The 14,670-nt window shown below is 40.1% G+C and overlaps 1 protein-coding gene across 2 annotated transcripts in view; it reads left to right on the top strand.

Moving 5' to 3' along the window:
* Window positions 1-14,396, top strand: part of VWF (von Willebrand factor) — a 229,350-nt gene extending 214,954 nt beyond the window's left edge. Inside the window, exons 48-52 of one of the 2 annotated variants that reach the window (XM_056797289.1) lie at window positions 3,442-3,540; window positions 5,929-6,057; window positions 7,717-7,756; window positions 13,053-13,150; window positions 14,046-14,396. In XM_056797289.1, coding sequence (XP_056653267.1) covers window positions 3,442-3,540; window positions 5,929-6,057; window positions 7,717-7,756; window positions 13,053-13,150; window positions 14,046-14,234 — 555 coding nt within the window. In that variant the 3' untranslated portion in view covers window positions 14,235-14,396. 2 annotated transcript variants of the gene reach the window in all.
* The last annotated feature ends 274 nt before the right edge of the window (window positions 14,397-14,670 follow it).

Raw genomic sequence — 14,670 nt, forward strand, 5'->3', positions numbered from 1 at the left:
GTCATGAGAAAAATGGGAGAGGGAAGAATTTGGGGTGAAAGATATTGATTTCTGTGTTGGACATACTGATTTTGAGCTACCTCCGGGTCATCCATTTTGAAATGTCCAGTAGGCAACTGTTGGAAATGTGGGCCTGAACTTGAGGAGGGATACGAAGTGGCTTCCTACAAAAAATGGTTTTTGTGGAAGGATTAAACTGCCAGTACTGTGCAGGCTGGATTGGTGTAGGTGGAGAGAGAGGACTTGTTTTGTTTGTGCAAACTTTTGCAAAAATATTTTGCACTTAGGTTTGGGGGTGCTGCTCAGCAGGAGTGGGAAATGGCTACCCCTAAGAGGAAAAAGAATAAAATTGTTGATGATTTAGTGGTTCCTGTTTGAGCACATTATGTACTGCCCTATTTCATGTAGAGCAGCATATGGAATGCATACCCCCTATCAGGAATAACCCTGAAAACCCAGCTTGGTTTAAAAAAATTCCTCAATCATATCGTGCACCTGTGAGTTCACTTTAACAGTGCAAGAGAAATGCAGGACTGTCTGTTTTCTTTATGTAGGGCTGAAACATATTTTATTGTGTTTTCCTTCCCTCCCCCTTCCCTGTTTGCTTTTATTTTGTTGCCTTCATCTCCTCATTCTCTTTCTCCTTTTTTCTTTCTCACGCTCTTCTTCCCTTTCTCCCTACTCTCCATTTTGTCTAACTTTCTTTCTTTTTTTTTCTACTTTCTGCTTTAACCTTCCTCCTGACTTTCCCACCCTCTGGCAGGGACTTGAATTCCCTCCGCCTTCCTCCCTCAACCTTAGCAGCTGTCACCTCTGCTCTTGTGGTCTCTCTTGATTCCCTCCTGCCTCATTTCCAGATCTCATCCCTTTTCTTCCATTTCAGGCCAGGTAAGGAAGTGTTCATTCCCTAATCTTCTCATACACCAAGCAATCACACACACACACACACACACACACACACACACACACACACACACACACACACACACACACATTTTGTTTTTGTTCACTCTTTTCCATTGTTATTCTTCCTGTCACCATTTGGGATTTTCTTGGCAAAGATATTGGAGTGGTTTGTCATTTCCTTCTCCAGTATCTATATCTATACAAATGTCTCTATCTATAGGAGCCTCAGCACCAGAGTCTTCAGGACCACAAGGAATTAATCTCTAATGTTATAATTTGGGAGTACCCAGTTAAGCCACTGTATAGAGATCTTTAATGAGCTAGGACAAGTCCCTCAGTGTCTCAGTCAGTTTCATCATCTATAAAATGAAGGGCTGGGACCAGATATCTCCAGGGTCCCATGCAGCTCCAAATACAACAATCGCTCAATCAATAACAAACATTTAAAAATATTATCTTTCATTTATCTCATCTTATCTTTTTGACTATGATATATGTATCTATATCTATGCATTTTTTTACTGGGGGCTGGGAATGGATCTGAAAGAGCAAAACTCAGCAATTAAAACTCAAACTATACAAGGAGATTAGCTTTATTAGAAGATAGCCAGCAAACTACCTAGATACTGAATAGACAGATGAGTAGATGATCTTTATTTAGGGCCAGATGGGAATTTAGAGGTGATTTAGTGAACCCTTCTCATCTTATAGATGATGAATTTGAAGCTCAGAGAGTATGGGTGACTTGACAAAGATTACTATAGAGGTATAACCATCCTGTTTCCTAACTAGGTGACCCCAAGTTATACCACAAGTTTAATTCACTGGAGTCTTGAAAGTTTTTTGGTCTTGAGGTCTTTATTGAAATATCTATAATTTAGAAGGAATAAGAATTCTTTGAATGATTACTAACAATGTGACCTTGGGCAAGTCATACTAAGTTATGCCTCTGAGAAGAAGTCTTGTGACTTCATTGGTACAGGGAACTCCTGGACGAGGAAACTCCCTCTACCAATACAAGATCCTATGCTCAAACAGGAGCCACATAACACAGTCTTAAGAGAATAGCTTAGAGCATTGAGAGGTAAAGTGATTTGCCAAGGGTCAGAGAAGTTTCCTTATTGGAAAAATGAGAGTTGACCTATTAGGTCTCTTTCATAGTTATGATCTTATGATGAATTAATCCATTAAATGGACTTTGTTGAACAACCAGGGAGAACATTCCCACTGGGGACCAAACTAGCTAGGGGTATGGAAGAAAAAAGAGGAAAGGGAATGCCAAAGTCAAATTCACAATTTTGTTTAGTGTTTGCCCCTCCTGCATCACTGGTCTAAGATCTATGCCCTTTCTGACTGGATTTATATTTATTCATGACCCAGGATAATTGCTATTTTACCCTGGCTTGGGAATCAGTTCAAGGTTTGAAGGGGGGAATCATCCCTTTACCAGATGGTTTGGGTTTCATTCCACTCTCTAACATTTTTCTTATATTCTGAGGTTCTTTTGGAGCAAGCTTTTCTACTTTGGATTCCCTCCATGATGCCAGCCTGCTTATAACTGAGACTCATCCATTCATTCAGTTGGCATTCAACACAACTCTTGCTGTGTGCCCAGTACTGTGAATGAATCAATGAATGAAGAAATTATGAAGTACTTGCTATGTGACAGGCACTATGTTGGGTTTTGGGGATGCAGATAAAAATTGAGACAGTTCTTGCTCTCAAGGAGCTTACATTATAATAGGGAGAAATAAGAGTGAGGGAAGTTGTGGCCAGGGAAAGGAATTTTGATTTAGGGAGTCATAGGATTATGAATACCCCTAGCAGTCTCTCTTTATTCATACCCTTCCTAGTAGTAATATTTCCCATGGCAAGAAATGGTGGATGGTTTGGATCTAGGAGGACACAGAGGATAGGGATGGATTTTGGACCTATGACTTCATTGGTAGAGGGAACTTCTGAATGAGGAAACTTCCTCTACCAATGGAAGATTGGCACTTTAACTATTCAGTATTAAGAGATTAGTTTAGAGTAGTAATGATGAACCTCTTAGAGATGGAGTGCTGGACCCCACCCCCACTCTACTCCCCAGACAGAGTATCATGCTCACCCCCCTCAGGGACCAATTGCCACATCTCACCCCACCATCTTGTTCCCTGCCCCCCTTCCCCTTGCCCCAGCCAAGGGAGAGAGGAAGCACTCCCATTTTACTGCTGGGCAGAGGGGTGGTTGAAGTGAGAAATGTCCTCAGGCACATGAAGAGGGGGAGGAGAATAACTCCCCTACCAGCCCCTCTGCCTTTCTAGTAACAAACTCTGGCAGGTGACTGCAGTTGTGCCCATAGAGAGGGCTCTGTGTGCCCTTTTTGGTACATGTTACCATAGGTTAGCCATCATGGGCTTAGAGAATTGAGTGGTTTGCTGAGAATCAGTATGACGTAGTCCTGCCCCATGGAGCTTCTAGTCCATCTGGGGCATTTCTACTTTTGAGATATTTCAGGGACAATGATGGCAGCTGCCTTATTCTTGCATGCAGGGTTACAAGGAGGAGAAGGTAGAGGGTTCATGCTGTGGGAAGTGTCTGCCTGTTGCCTGTACCATTCAACTGAGAGGGGGAAGGATCATGGCGCTACAGGTAAGTATAAACTAAACCTGAGACTTCTGTATCATGTCTTCATCTAGTTCCTTTTTGGAGACCCCTTTTTAAAAATAGTCAAGCAGGACTTGGTTCAATAAAAGAATCACAGAATTTGAAAGTTGGAAGGTACCTTAGTAGCCATTTAGTTCAATTCATAAATGAAGGATATCCAATGAATGTTGTCTAGCCTCTGCTTTAAGACCTCCAGGGAGCGGGTATCTATCACCTCTCAAGTCAGTCCATTCCACTTTTGGTCAGCTTTAATTATCAGGAAGCTTTTCTTGTTATTGAGCCTAAATTTTTTCTCTTTGCAACTTCTGCCCATTACTCCTGGTTCTGTCCTATAGACTTGAACATGGCTATCATATTTCTCCACCCCCTATTCCTACCCCTACCCCTGCCTCCTCTCCCAGGCAACTTCCAAACCATCTATTCTCCAGGTCAATGATCCTAATATGACAGGGTATATAGGGTATTCAGGGAGGACTAGCACTTCTGGTGTGAGGGCTTGCTGAGCCCTTTTTAGGGCTACTCTTCTACCATTTGTGTTTACCTTTCACCCAGCTCTCATTGGTGACCAAGAGGCTGTAGCATGGACAGTGGCCCTACATTGGTAAAATCTTCTTGGCAGATGATTCAAAACTGAGGGTAACTAACAGGTCTCAAACCTTTAAGTGAGTTACAGCAGCATCTACCCCAAACATGGAATGGGGGAATGAGAACAATGTGTTCCAAAGGCCACAAAGGTGGTTGGAGCAAGTGCTGTGGAACACAGAGCTTGGTCAGACATGGAAGAGGCCAAGGTCATCCCCTCCACCCCAGGCCATCACCGGTTGCCCTGACTTTTGTCTTGCCACTGGCCTAGGATGACTCTGAAAGAGAGAGGGAAGCTGATGACTTTGTGTGTCAGAGACTCATTGAAATCCAATTCAAGTGAAAGTCAAGACCTCACCTTGTAATGTCACTGGTGATCTTTATAAATGAAGGATGAACAGCACACATATTACACAGACTCAAGGTTCTTTACCACCCTAAATGCTCTCCATCTCATCAGTGCCCTTCTTAAACTGTGGCTCCCCAAACAAACCATAATACTTCAGATAAAGCCCGATGAGGGCAGAGTAAAGTACAATCAAGGATGTACTTAAACAAACTTTTATTGGAAGCTCATGAGAGCCAATTGTTAAATTTTCATGTGAGCATTTACATCTTGGGAACTGGCAAGCATTATAAATTAGAGCTTGATTTTTTCCTTGTTGAGAGACTAGGCTTAAGGAAGTCATAGGGGAAATGTTAATAATGCAGATTAAACTTAACAGTGTCTTGTGAATACATCCCTTCCCACTCCCCTCACCCTGAAAAGATGGTTGTTTAACACATCTGGATCAATATTTCCTTCTTTCCCCAGTCTCTTTCTGTTATTATTGTACAAAGTTCTCCAAGTAACCCAACAATAGCAGGCTTGTAGAATCTGAACCCCAAAAGACAATTCTAGAATGATGGGTAGGAGGTGAAGAAAGGCCAATTTAGGCTTGACATAAGGAAAAACTTCCCTTTAATTAGGGCTGACCCCAAAGTGAAATGGACTGTCCTATAAGGTAGTGAGTTCCCTATCTCTGGAAATATTCAAGTGGAGGATAGAGATCATTCTTGAAGAAGATGTAGAGCGAGTTCCTGTCTGTTGGGGGTGCTTTCCTATGCTAAGATTCCAAGATAACCTGTTTAAAATTGAATCAAAAGGAACAAACTCAGCCCTTTCAAAGGAAAGAATCAGTTACTGTGAGCAGAACATGAGTTCTAATCTTTATATCACTCATTACCTACCCTACTCTTTGGGCCTCATTTAAGCCCACTTAAGCGGGGAAGAACAATTCCCATATTCTTCTACTGTTACACAACCCTGTATATAGTCAATTAGTTGTAGCACTGGCACCTGAATGCAGGTCCTTCTTGTTTCCAAGCTTGGGCTCACTCTCATTCACTTGGCCATATTTATTTTTGTAAACTTTTTCACTGAATTCTCTCTGAGACAATATATGGTTGTCAATAGGGTCATAGGGCTGGCTGTCTTCTCCTTGTCCCTCTATTCACAGAAGAAAAACAACTGCTTGATCACATGGGTCGATGGGGATGTGATTGGGGATGTAGACCCTAATGCAAATATCAATAATATGGAAATAGGTCTTGATCAATGACACATGTAAAACCCAGTGGGATTGCTTGTTGGCTATGGGAGGGAGATGGCAGGAGAGGAGGGAAAGAACATGAATCATGGAACCATGGAAAAATGTTCTAAATCAATTAATTAAATAAACTTCAAAATAAAATTGAATTAAAATTAAAAAAAGAATTTCCCTCTATTCACTTCCCATCACTGTTTTTTAGGCCAACGAGACGTTCCAGGATGGCTGTGACAGCCACTACTGCAGAATCAGTGAGAAAGGAGAGTTTATTTGGGAACGGAGAATCACCGGGTGTCCACCCTTTAGCCAACAAAAGTGTCTGGCTGGTGGGGTAAGTGATAACTCAGAATAGGAGTTCTAGCTTTGAAATATAGAATGTAAGCTCCTTAAGGGCAGAAATAATTTTCTTTCTCTCTTTGATTCCTCAGCACCTAGCATAGTGTCTGGTGCATACTCAGGGCTTAAGAAATGCCTTTTGAAGGATTGATTGAGCATAAAATAATAATAAAAATAACATTGAGCATAAACAATAATAAAAATAACATGCATATTCAGTGCCCAAGAAATGCCTTTTGAAGGATTGAGTGTAAAATAATAATAAAAATAACAAAATGAAAATAAAATTGCTTTGGTGTGGGTGTCCTCCGCCATCATAAATTGAAGTCTCTTTGTAACTCAGGAGACAGTCTTCAAAAATGGCTGTGGCTTGAGTGGATAGAGTGCCAGGCCTGGAGAAAGGAGATTCTGGGTTCAAATTTGACCTCAAATGCTTTCTAGTTGTGTGACCCTGGGCAAGTCACTTAACTCATTTGCCTAGCCCTTACCTCACCTGCTTTGGAATGATACCTAGTATCTATTCCAAGATAGAAATAAGGGTTTTTATTGAAGAAAAAAAAAAAGAATGGCTCTGGCCAAAAAATTCATTACTATGTAGCTAGTCTGGTGATGAGCCTTTCAAATGATAATACTGTTAGCAGCAGGAGCTTATAGGTATGCACTTTTTACCAAGCTGGTTTTGTACCCAGTTTTGTTTAAGAAAATCCTATTCCTGCCCCATCTTTTGAACTGTAGTCAACATGGCTCAGATGCGATTTCCTAGCTGTGCCAGTGGCCCGATTTTACAAAGTACAACTGTGTGACATTAAGGCCATTTGGGGGTCTTGTCCTTCATACAAACTACAGCATACTATTGTGCTAGGAGCACTGGGCTTGCTGTCAACAGGTCAGATATGAATTCTGGTTCTGATATTTATTAGCCGTATGAACCTGGGCAACTCAACTCTATCCATCCGAGAGCATCACAGAAAGATGCTTGGATTTGGAATCCCTGCTCTGACATAACAACTGTGTGACCTTGAGCAAGTCACTAACTTTTCTGAGACGTGGGTTACCTGTCTATTAAAAAAATAAGCCAGGCTAGACTATGACAGGTTTTTTACCTGCATAAAGTTGATGATAACATCTTCACTGCCTCTTTCAGGGGATTGTGAGGAAAACATTTTTGTAAAACTTAAAGTAATATATAATCCATAAATATAAGTGATGTATAATCTTATACATACACAGTAACAAATGGGAGTTATTTTTATACTATCATGATTACTTTGGATGAGAGCCATATGGCAGCTATAGGGAACGTCTTGTAAGGCTTGGAGTAACACATAAATGTGACATTATTATTATTGTTTTTATTTGCATTGTATTTATTCATTTACACACGCATGTACACATGTATGCTTATTGTTCATATATATGCGTATGTCCGTTTACAGCTATACAAAAGCTATACCCATGCTCCTCAGGTTAATCCACATTTGCTGATGGGGAATGAAAAAAGAACCCAGAAGAAGGATTTCAGGGGAAGTGACTGGGTCCAGAGACCCCCGTGATTGTGCTCTCGTACACATAAAATTCTTTTAAAACTCTTGTTGGTTATTTGGATGCCGTGTGCTCTCTGTGCCTCATATGAGACCTTGTGATGTCTTTCCAGGGTAAAGTTGTGAAAATTCAAGGCACCTGCTGTGATACTTGTGAGTATGACTATTCTTAACGCCCTAGACTTCAAGCCACTTCAAAATGAAGGAGAGAGTAGGAGATGCTGTTCCTTAGAAACAGGTTTTCACAAATCTAGGCTTAGAAGGACCTTAAAGGTCCTCTGGGTATACTTCCCTCTTTTAAAGATGGAAAGGTCTTTGACTTCCTCAAGTTCACATGAAGTCATCAAAGGGTCACCTGAATTTATAAAGGAAAAAACCTCAATTTGAACGTAGGTCCTCTGACTCCAGATCCATATTTTGTGTTTGTAAACCAGAAATCTCTACTTTTCTAGATCAAATTCTACCCTTTCTATGAAGCCTTTCCTGATGGCACTTCCTCCCCTCAACTCCTATAGAATTTATTTACTGCATTCGTTTGTTCCTTATCCCACATTGTCTTATAATGTTCTATTTGTATTTTTCTCTTTCAAACTTGACTGGGAATTCCTTCAGAGTACGAACAGTGATATGTATATTTTTGCATTCCCCAAAGTGGCTGGTCCCCAAAGTAAAAGTACTAGAAATTCTATAAATGCTTGGGACGAAATGGGCAGCATGTCGAGGAGGTTCATAAACCACAGTTCTAGGAACCCAGTTTCTCTAGCTCTTGGCATTTTTTTTTCTGGCTTTCTCCATTCCTGGCATGCTCTCCCTCCTCATCTTCCTTCCTGGCTTCCTTGACTTTCTTCAAGTGCCAGCTAAAATCCTACCTTCTACAGGAAGCCTTTCCCAATCCCTCTTAATTTAGTACCTTCCTTCTGCTGATTATTTCCTATTTATCCAGTCTATCGTTTGTATGTAGTTGTTCACATGATTCTCCCATTAGACCATGAGCTCCTTCACGGTAAGGAGTATTTTTGCCCTAATATATTTAGAGTCTACCATAATTCCTGCCACATAGTTGGTGCTTAATAAGTGCTTTAATAAATGCTTTTTGACTGACTGAATGACTGACTCTCCAAATCATCCCTGGAATATTCAGGGGGGAAATGGTCAGCCATCCTTAAGGGATCTCAATCTATAAAGGTCCAGAGTGCTACACACACACGTGTGCATGTACACACACACACACACACACACCTTATAGACTGAAAGTACTTTGTGTATGGTCCTTAAAAACCTTCTGGTGTTAAGCCAATGAACACCGGTATCATAGTAAGAGTGTGTAGCCTTTGTTTATGACATATCTATCGGTTCCTTGGTATTGTCTACTCATTGAATGGGAAGCTATTGTATTTAAATAGGTTCTCCTTTAACTTATAGCAGCTTTATAAACAGATTTTGGTCCTGCTGATTATTAGATTTTTGTTCTTGGACATGTCACTTACCTTTCCTGAACCTACTTGCCTCATCTGCAAAAGGGATATTTTAGTAGTCTATTCTGTCTATTTCTTAGGATTGTTATGGGGATCAAATAAGTTTGAAAGTACTTTATAGACTATGATGTGCAATATAATTCTGAATTAAGATTATAAATTAGAGATGGCAGTGGGGTAGCTGGGTAGCTCAGTGGATTGAGAGCCAGGCTTAGAGACAGGAGGTCCTGGGTTCAAATCTGATCTTAGACACTTCCCAGTTGGGTGACCCTGGGCAAGTAATTTGACCCCCAATGCCTAGCCCTTATCACTCTTCTGCCTTAAAACCAATACACAGTACTGATTCTAAGATGGAAGGTAGGGGTTTAAAAAAAATAAATGGCAAACTCAGGGACAGCCACAGAGAGTGCTGTAACCAAACACCAAACTGGGAAGTAAATTCTTAAAGCTATTATTCTACTCCCCCCACCTTGCCTTTTAAAAATTAATATATTTAAGAAAAAAAGATAGGAAACCTTATGAGGCATTTGATTCTCCATGGATAAACCCTATAGTTTATTTAGCTAAGAAGGGAAATTATTGATACCAAAAAAAAAAAGGAACTTTTATTGAAATTTTTAAAGGATCAAGCCTAAAAGCAATAAAAAAGGGGGGAAAGGGGGAGACCATAACAATAGAAAGCAGGAGATAATCATATTCCTGTGAATGGAAACCTAGATTTTTCTGTTACCTTCTTCAAAGTCTTGTAGGAAAGGCAGCTCAACAGAATGGTAAAAGCATTAGATTAGGAGTCAGAGGTTTGAGGTTCAAATATCACCTCTGACACTACCTTTGTGATCTTAGAAGATTCACTTAACCTCACCTGGCTCAGTTTCCTAAACTGAAAAATGAGGATTTTGGACCAGATGATCTCTAAGGTCAGGTAACATGTATCTGAATGTAAATTCAAATTTAGTCTTCTTGATTCCAGGGCCAGAGCTGGCTCTGCACTACCTTCGTGTTGTTATTGCTGTTGTGTCATTTCATTTGTGCCCAACTCTTTGGGTCCACATTTGGAGTTTTCTTGGCTAAAATACCTGAGTGTTTTGCCATTTACTTCTCCGGCTCATTTTACAGATGAAGAAACTGAAGCAAACTGAGTTAAGTGACTTGCTTAGAATCACACACTCAGATACTTAGGAAGTATCTGAGATTGGATTTGAATTCAGGTCTTCTTGACTGCAGAGCAGGTGTTCTATACATTGTACCACAGTGTGCTATCTCTATATAAATTGAGGGGTGATATTATTTATATTTGGGGTACACTTATTTTTAGAACTAGTAAAAGGAATCAGAAAAATCTCAGAATTGAAAGGAGCCTGAAAGGTCATTTAATTCAATTTATGCTTCAGTAAGATGCCCTTCAATGCGTCATCCAGCCTCAATTTGAAGATTTTCAGGGAGGCAGAAATCACTATTGCCTGAGGCAATCCATTCCACTATTGGAGAACCATTTTTGTTCAGATATTATTTTTTCTCAATCTGCTTTTGAACCTTCTATCCATTGCTCCCACTTTTGCCTTCTTAAATCAAGGAGAACCAGTCTAACCCCTCTTTCATATGACAGCCTTGCAAATACAGGCATCCCTTCCCCATTGTGACTTTCCCCATTGTGGTTTCAGTATACTGTGGGTGAGCATAAGAAATTAAATGGGAATTTGGGGGGGAGTTGTAGATGACACAGAAAAATTTTAGAAAGGCAAGTATATAATATACATATAGTATATAATCTCAATATATTTTCTCTTTTACTACCATAAATATACCCAATCTCTTTTTAAAAGTTAAACTACGTTAACAAAAATCAGATTGTAAAAAGGATGTGAAATTCAGCAAATGACACAAAAGACTAGAAATGTAGAAATATCTTAAAGAGTTTCGTAACTCATTAATGCTCAAAATGTATGTACTGTTAGATAGAATATTACCTGTATGGTATGTTCAGTATTATTATCCTCAAATTTGGTTCATTTAAAACAATTTTCATATTTATTTCAGTTTTCAATTTCTCTATGATACAATGTTTTTATTTAACATTGACCTACACACATAGCCTATACGCAAACACCCTAGTGATATGGAAGGCATATATATCTGCATTTAAAAAATAGTTATCGTGTCCTCTCCACTAAACATTTTGTATTCCTTCCGAGATCCTCATCTGGAACGATCTCTGTATAGTTCCTTCAGTGATCTTTCCATCCTGCTGAAAATGTTCTCCTATCTATCAGTGTCCTCTGGGAAATGGGGCAGTTGGGATGTGAACAGGGAAAAGTAGAGAAAGTGCATTATCCAGGATGTCCCCACTCTCCTGCCTCTGTGGGCCATATGCTTCTCTTAGAAGCAACTAGATGGCACTCTGGTTGGAGCTTTGGACCTGGAGTCAGGAAGACCTGAGTTCAAATCCAGCCTCAGATATTTTATAGCTTTATTACCTTGGAAAAGTCACTTAGCTCTATATTTCACTTTCCTCTTCTGTAAGATGGTGAGTAGAGTACCTGACCTGAAGTCAGGAATACTCATCTTTCTAAGTTCAAATCTGGTCTCAAATACTTATTAGCAGTGTGGTCCTGATGCTCTATCCACTGAAACAATTAACTGCTCCCAAAGCTTACCTTTAAGAGTCTAGGATCCCAAGAGAGAGTCCAAGTTCAACTATGGGTGGGGTGGACTTTCTTGCTGATTTGTCACTCAGTCATTTCAGATGTATCCAACTCTTCGTGACTCCATTTGAAGTTTTCTTGGCAAAGATACTGGAATGGTTTGTGTCAACAAGGAATCTTAGAAACCCCAAACTTGTAGCCTAGTAAGTTCTGATGAACCCCAAGTTTTAGGACTAGTTTGTAAGTTGGAGAGACCCCAAAGCTTGTACTTGTTCCCTGTTCCTGTGAGAATCCATGCTGAAGGGAATCTCAGGCTAGCAATTTGAGACTGAATAATGGACCCTACGATAAATGACAATCCCAGTTAGATGGAGCTAAGCATGAGCTAAGTGACTCTTTTTGCCTTAGAAGCTTCCCCATTTTACTATATCCTCCTTTAAGGTATTGAACTCAGGACCTTCATCTTACAAGACTGACACACTACCTACTGCAGTGGTGGATTTTTATGGGAACAGGGAACCAGTACAAGCTTTGGGGTCTCCAACTTACAAACTAGTCCTAAAACTTGGGGTTCATCAGAACTTACTAGGCTACAAGTTTGGGGTTTCTAGATTCAATGTCAACATGTGCTATTTCCTTCTTCCTTTCTTGTTTATATCTCTTGTTGATTAAGTTTTGAATGCAACCGAAAGTGTGAGAGGGAGAGGAATGACTTAGTCATTAGGTTTATTTTAGTCTACAACTGAAGAAAATGAAATGAAGACTAATCCCATTTGTCCCAAGAAAGCAAAGGAAAAAATGGACTTGCCCTGTCTTTAGCCTGGTCCCTGTAGTTATTATCCAGGGGATGTGGAGATGTGACCTTGATATATAGGTCCTGCCTCCTCAGAACCTGGAGAAGACTGTTCTCAACCCTGAAGTCCTTGGCAGTGTCGGGGCTCCATATCAGCAATAAATATACTTTCATCAATGAAGATGATATTAAAGAAGATGCATCACTATCTGCTTTGTCCCTGTACCCAAAAGACCTCTGACATAGTTGAAATCTTCTAAATACATCGTCTTCTGGTTAGAAGGTGATCTCCTTGATATCATGGATTGTTTGACTTTTCTATTTGTTTCCCCTGCACTTAGCACAATGCTTTACATATATTAAATGCCTTTTCATTCATTCATTCATTCATTCATTCATTCATTTAAATAATTAGAGACATTTATCTTGTCCCATTCCAGAGAAGGAGGTTACATCTGAAAGAATATACAGAATTCCTCCAGAAGCAGCATAGCTTATCACCAAGGACTTAACTTTCTACATCTGTCTCTGTTTTCTAGGTATTGAGCGTGAATGCAAAGATATCACTGCTAAATTACAATATGTGAAGATTGGAACCTGCAAGTCAGAGGTGGAAGTCAATATCCATTATTGTGAGGTAAAGCAAGGTTGGGGATGTGATGTTCAGAGACCTGGCTGGACTCTCCATCCTATCATGGGGGTGGGGGTAGAGAGAGAAAAGATCCTCATTTGACCGCCACTATGGGGAGCAAGGTCCACAGCTCTTTTAAACCCTTATCTTTCATCTTTGAATCAGTACTGTGTGTTGGTTCCAAGGCAAAAGAGTGGTAAGGACTAGGCAATGGGGTTAAGTGACTGGCCCAAGGTTATAGAGCTAGGAAGTGTCTGAGAGAAGATTTGAATTCAGGACCTCCCATCTCTCAATCCACTGAAATATCTAGCTGCGTTCAAGTTCACATCTGGGTGGAAAATGGAAGTGAGAAGCTGGGCAGATAAGGTTGATGAAAAATTAAGGTATTAGGGTTATTTGGGTCCTCAAGAAAGGTAGAGTGAAGGCTTAGTAACTGCCTGAAATCAATGGAAGGTGAAGGCACTTCTCCATGACCCTAGAGGGTAAAACAAAGTATATATTGCCTCAAGAATGATTTAGTTGAGGCATATTGTCAGACATTAGACATGGAAATGGGTGAAAGAAGGTTGTGGCATTTCTCTAGAGATCTTTAGAGATAGGACAGATGCTTTCTATTTTCCTGGGAAAAGTATTGTCTTATCTGAAAGCTTATTCACTCATTAGCTGTGTGATCCTGGACAAGTCACTTAATCCTCTTTGCCTCTGTTCTTCATTTGTAAAATGAGCTGGAGAAGAAAACTACCCTAGTATCTTTGTCAAGAAAACCCCAAGTGAGGTCATGAAGAATTGGACATGAACAAAAATATCTTCCCAAGGGCCACATCACCCTTCCTTTCTGTGGATGCTATAATCTTTATTCAGATACTTTCTTGTTCTTTATTTTAAATATTCTTTATTTTAGGGTAAATGTCCCAGCAAGGCCATCTACTCCATTGATGCCCAGAGTGTGCAAGACCAGTGCTCATGCTGCTCGCCAACTCAAATAGAGCCTGTGACAGTCCCTCTCCAATGTACCAATGGTTCTGTTGTGTACCATGATATTTTCAATGCCTTGAAGTGCCAATGTTCCCCTCGGAAATGCACCACATGAAGCTCTTTGACAATGGAGAAGGGGACCTGCATTTGCTTGCTGCTGGAGAAACCAAGCCTTTGGTTCCTCATTACATCTTTGGGACTGCTTCTCAGCCTTTCTGTACAGAGGTCTCCTTTCCCTCATAACCCCACAATAAAGTCACATATCTTGTCTTGCAAAGTGTTCGATGTCTCTTCTTGAACATTGTGGGATTGCTTCTGGCAAGGCTTCAAGTTAAAGGAAACTAAGCTTGAGTGTAACATGTCTGCAGTACTTTATGTGTACTTTATGGCTCTTGGGGTTCTACAGTAGCATAAACAGTCCATATCTGTTCATCTGCTTTCTTAAACTTACAAAGAAGGTAAGGTGTTGCACTGATTATCCAGTAAGAGAGTGTAATATGTTTGTCAAGTAGTAATGCTATACTTAAGGTACCAACCACATGATTTTGTCC

This window comes from Monodelphis domestica, chromosome 5 (genome assembly GCF_027887165.1).
Source record: "Monodelphis domestica isolate mMonDom1 chromosome 5, mMonDom1.pri, whole genome shotgun sequence".
In the NCBI taxonomy this organism is placed as follows: domain Eukaryota; kingdom Metazoa; phylum Chordata; class Mammalia; order Didelphimorphia; family Didelphidae; genus Monodelphis; species Monodelphis domestica.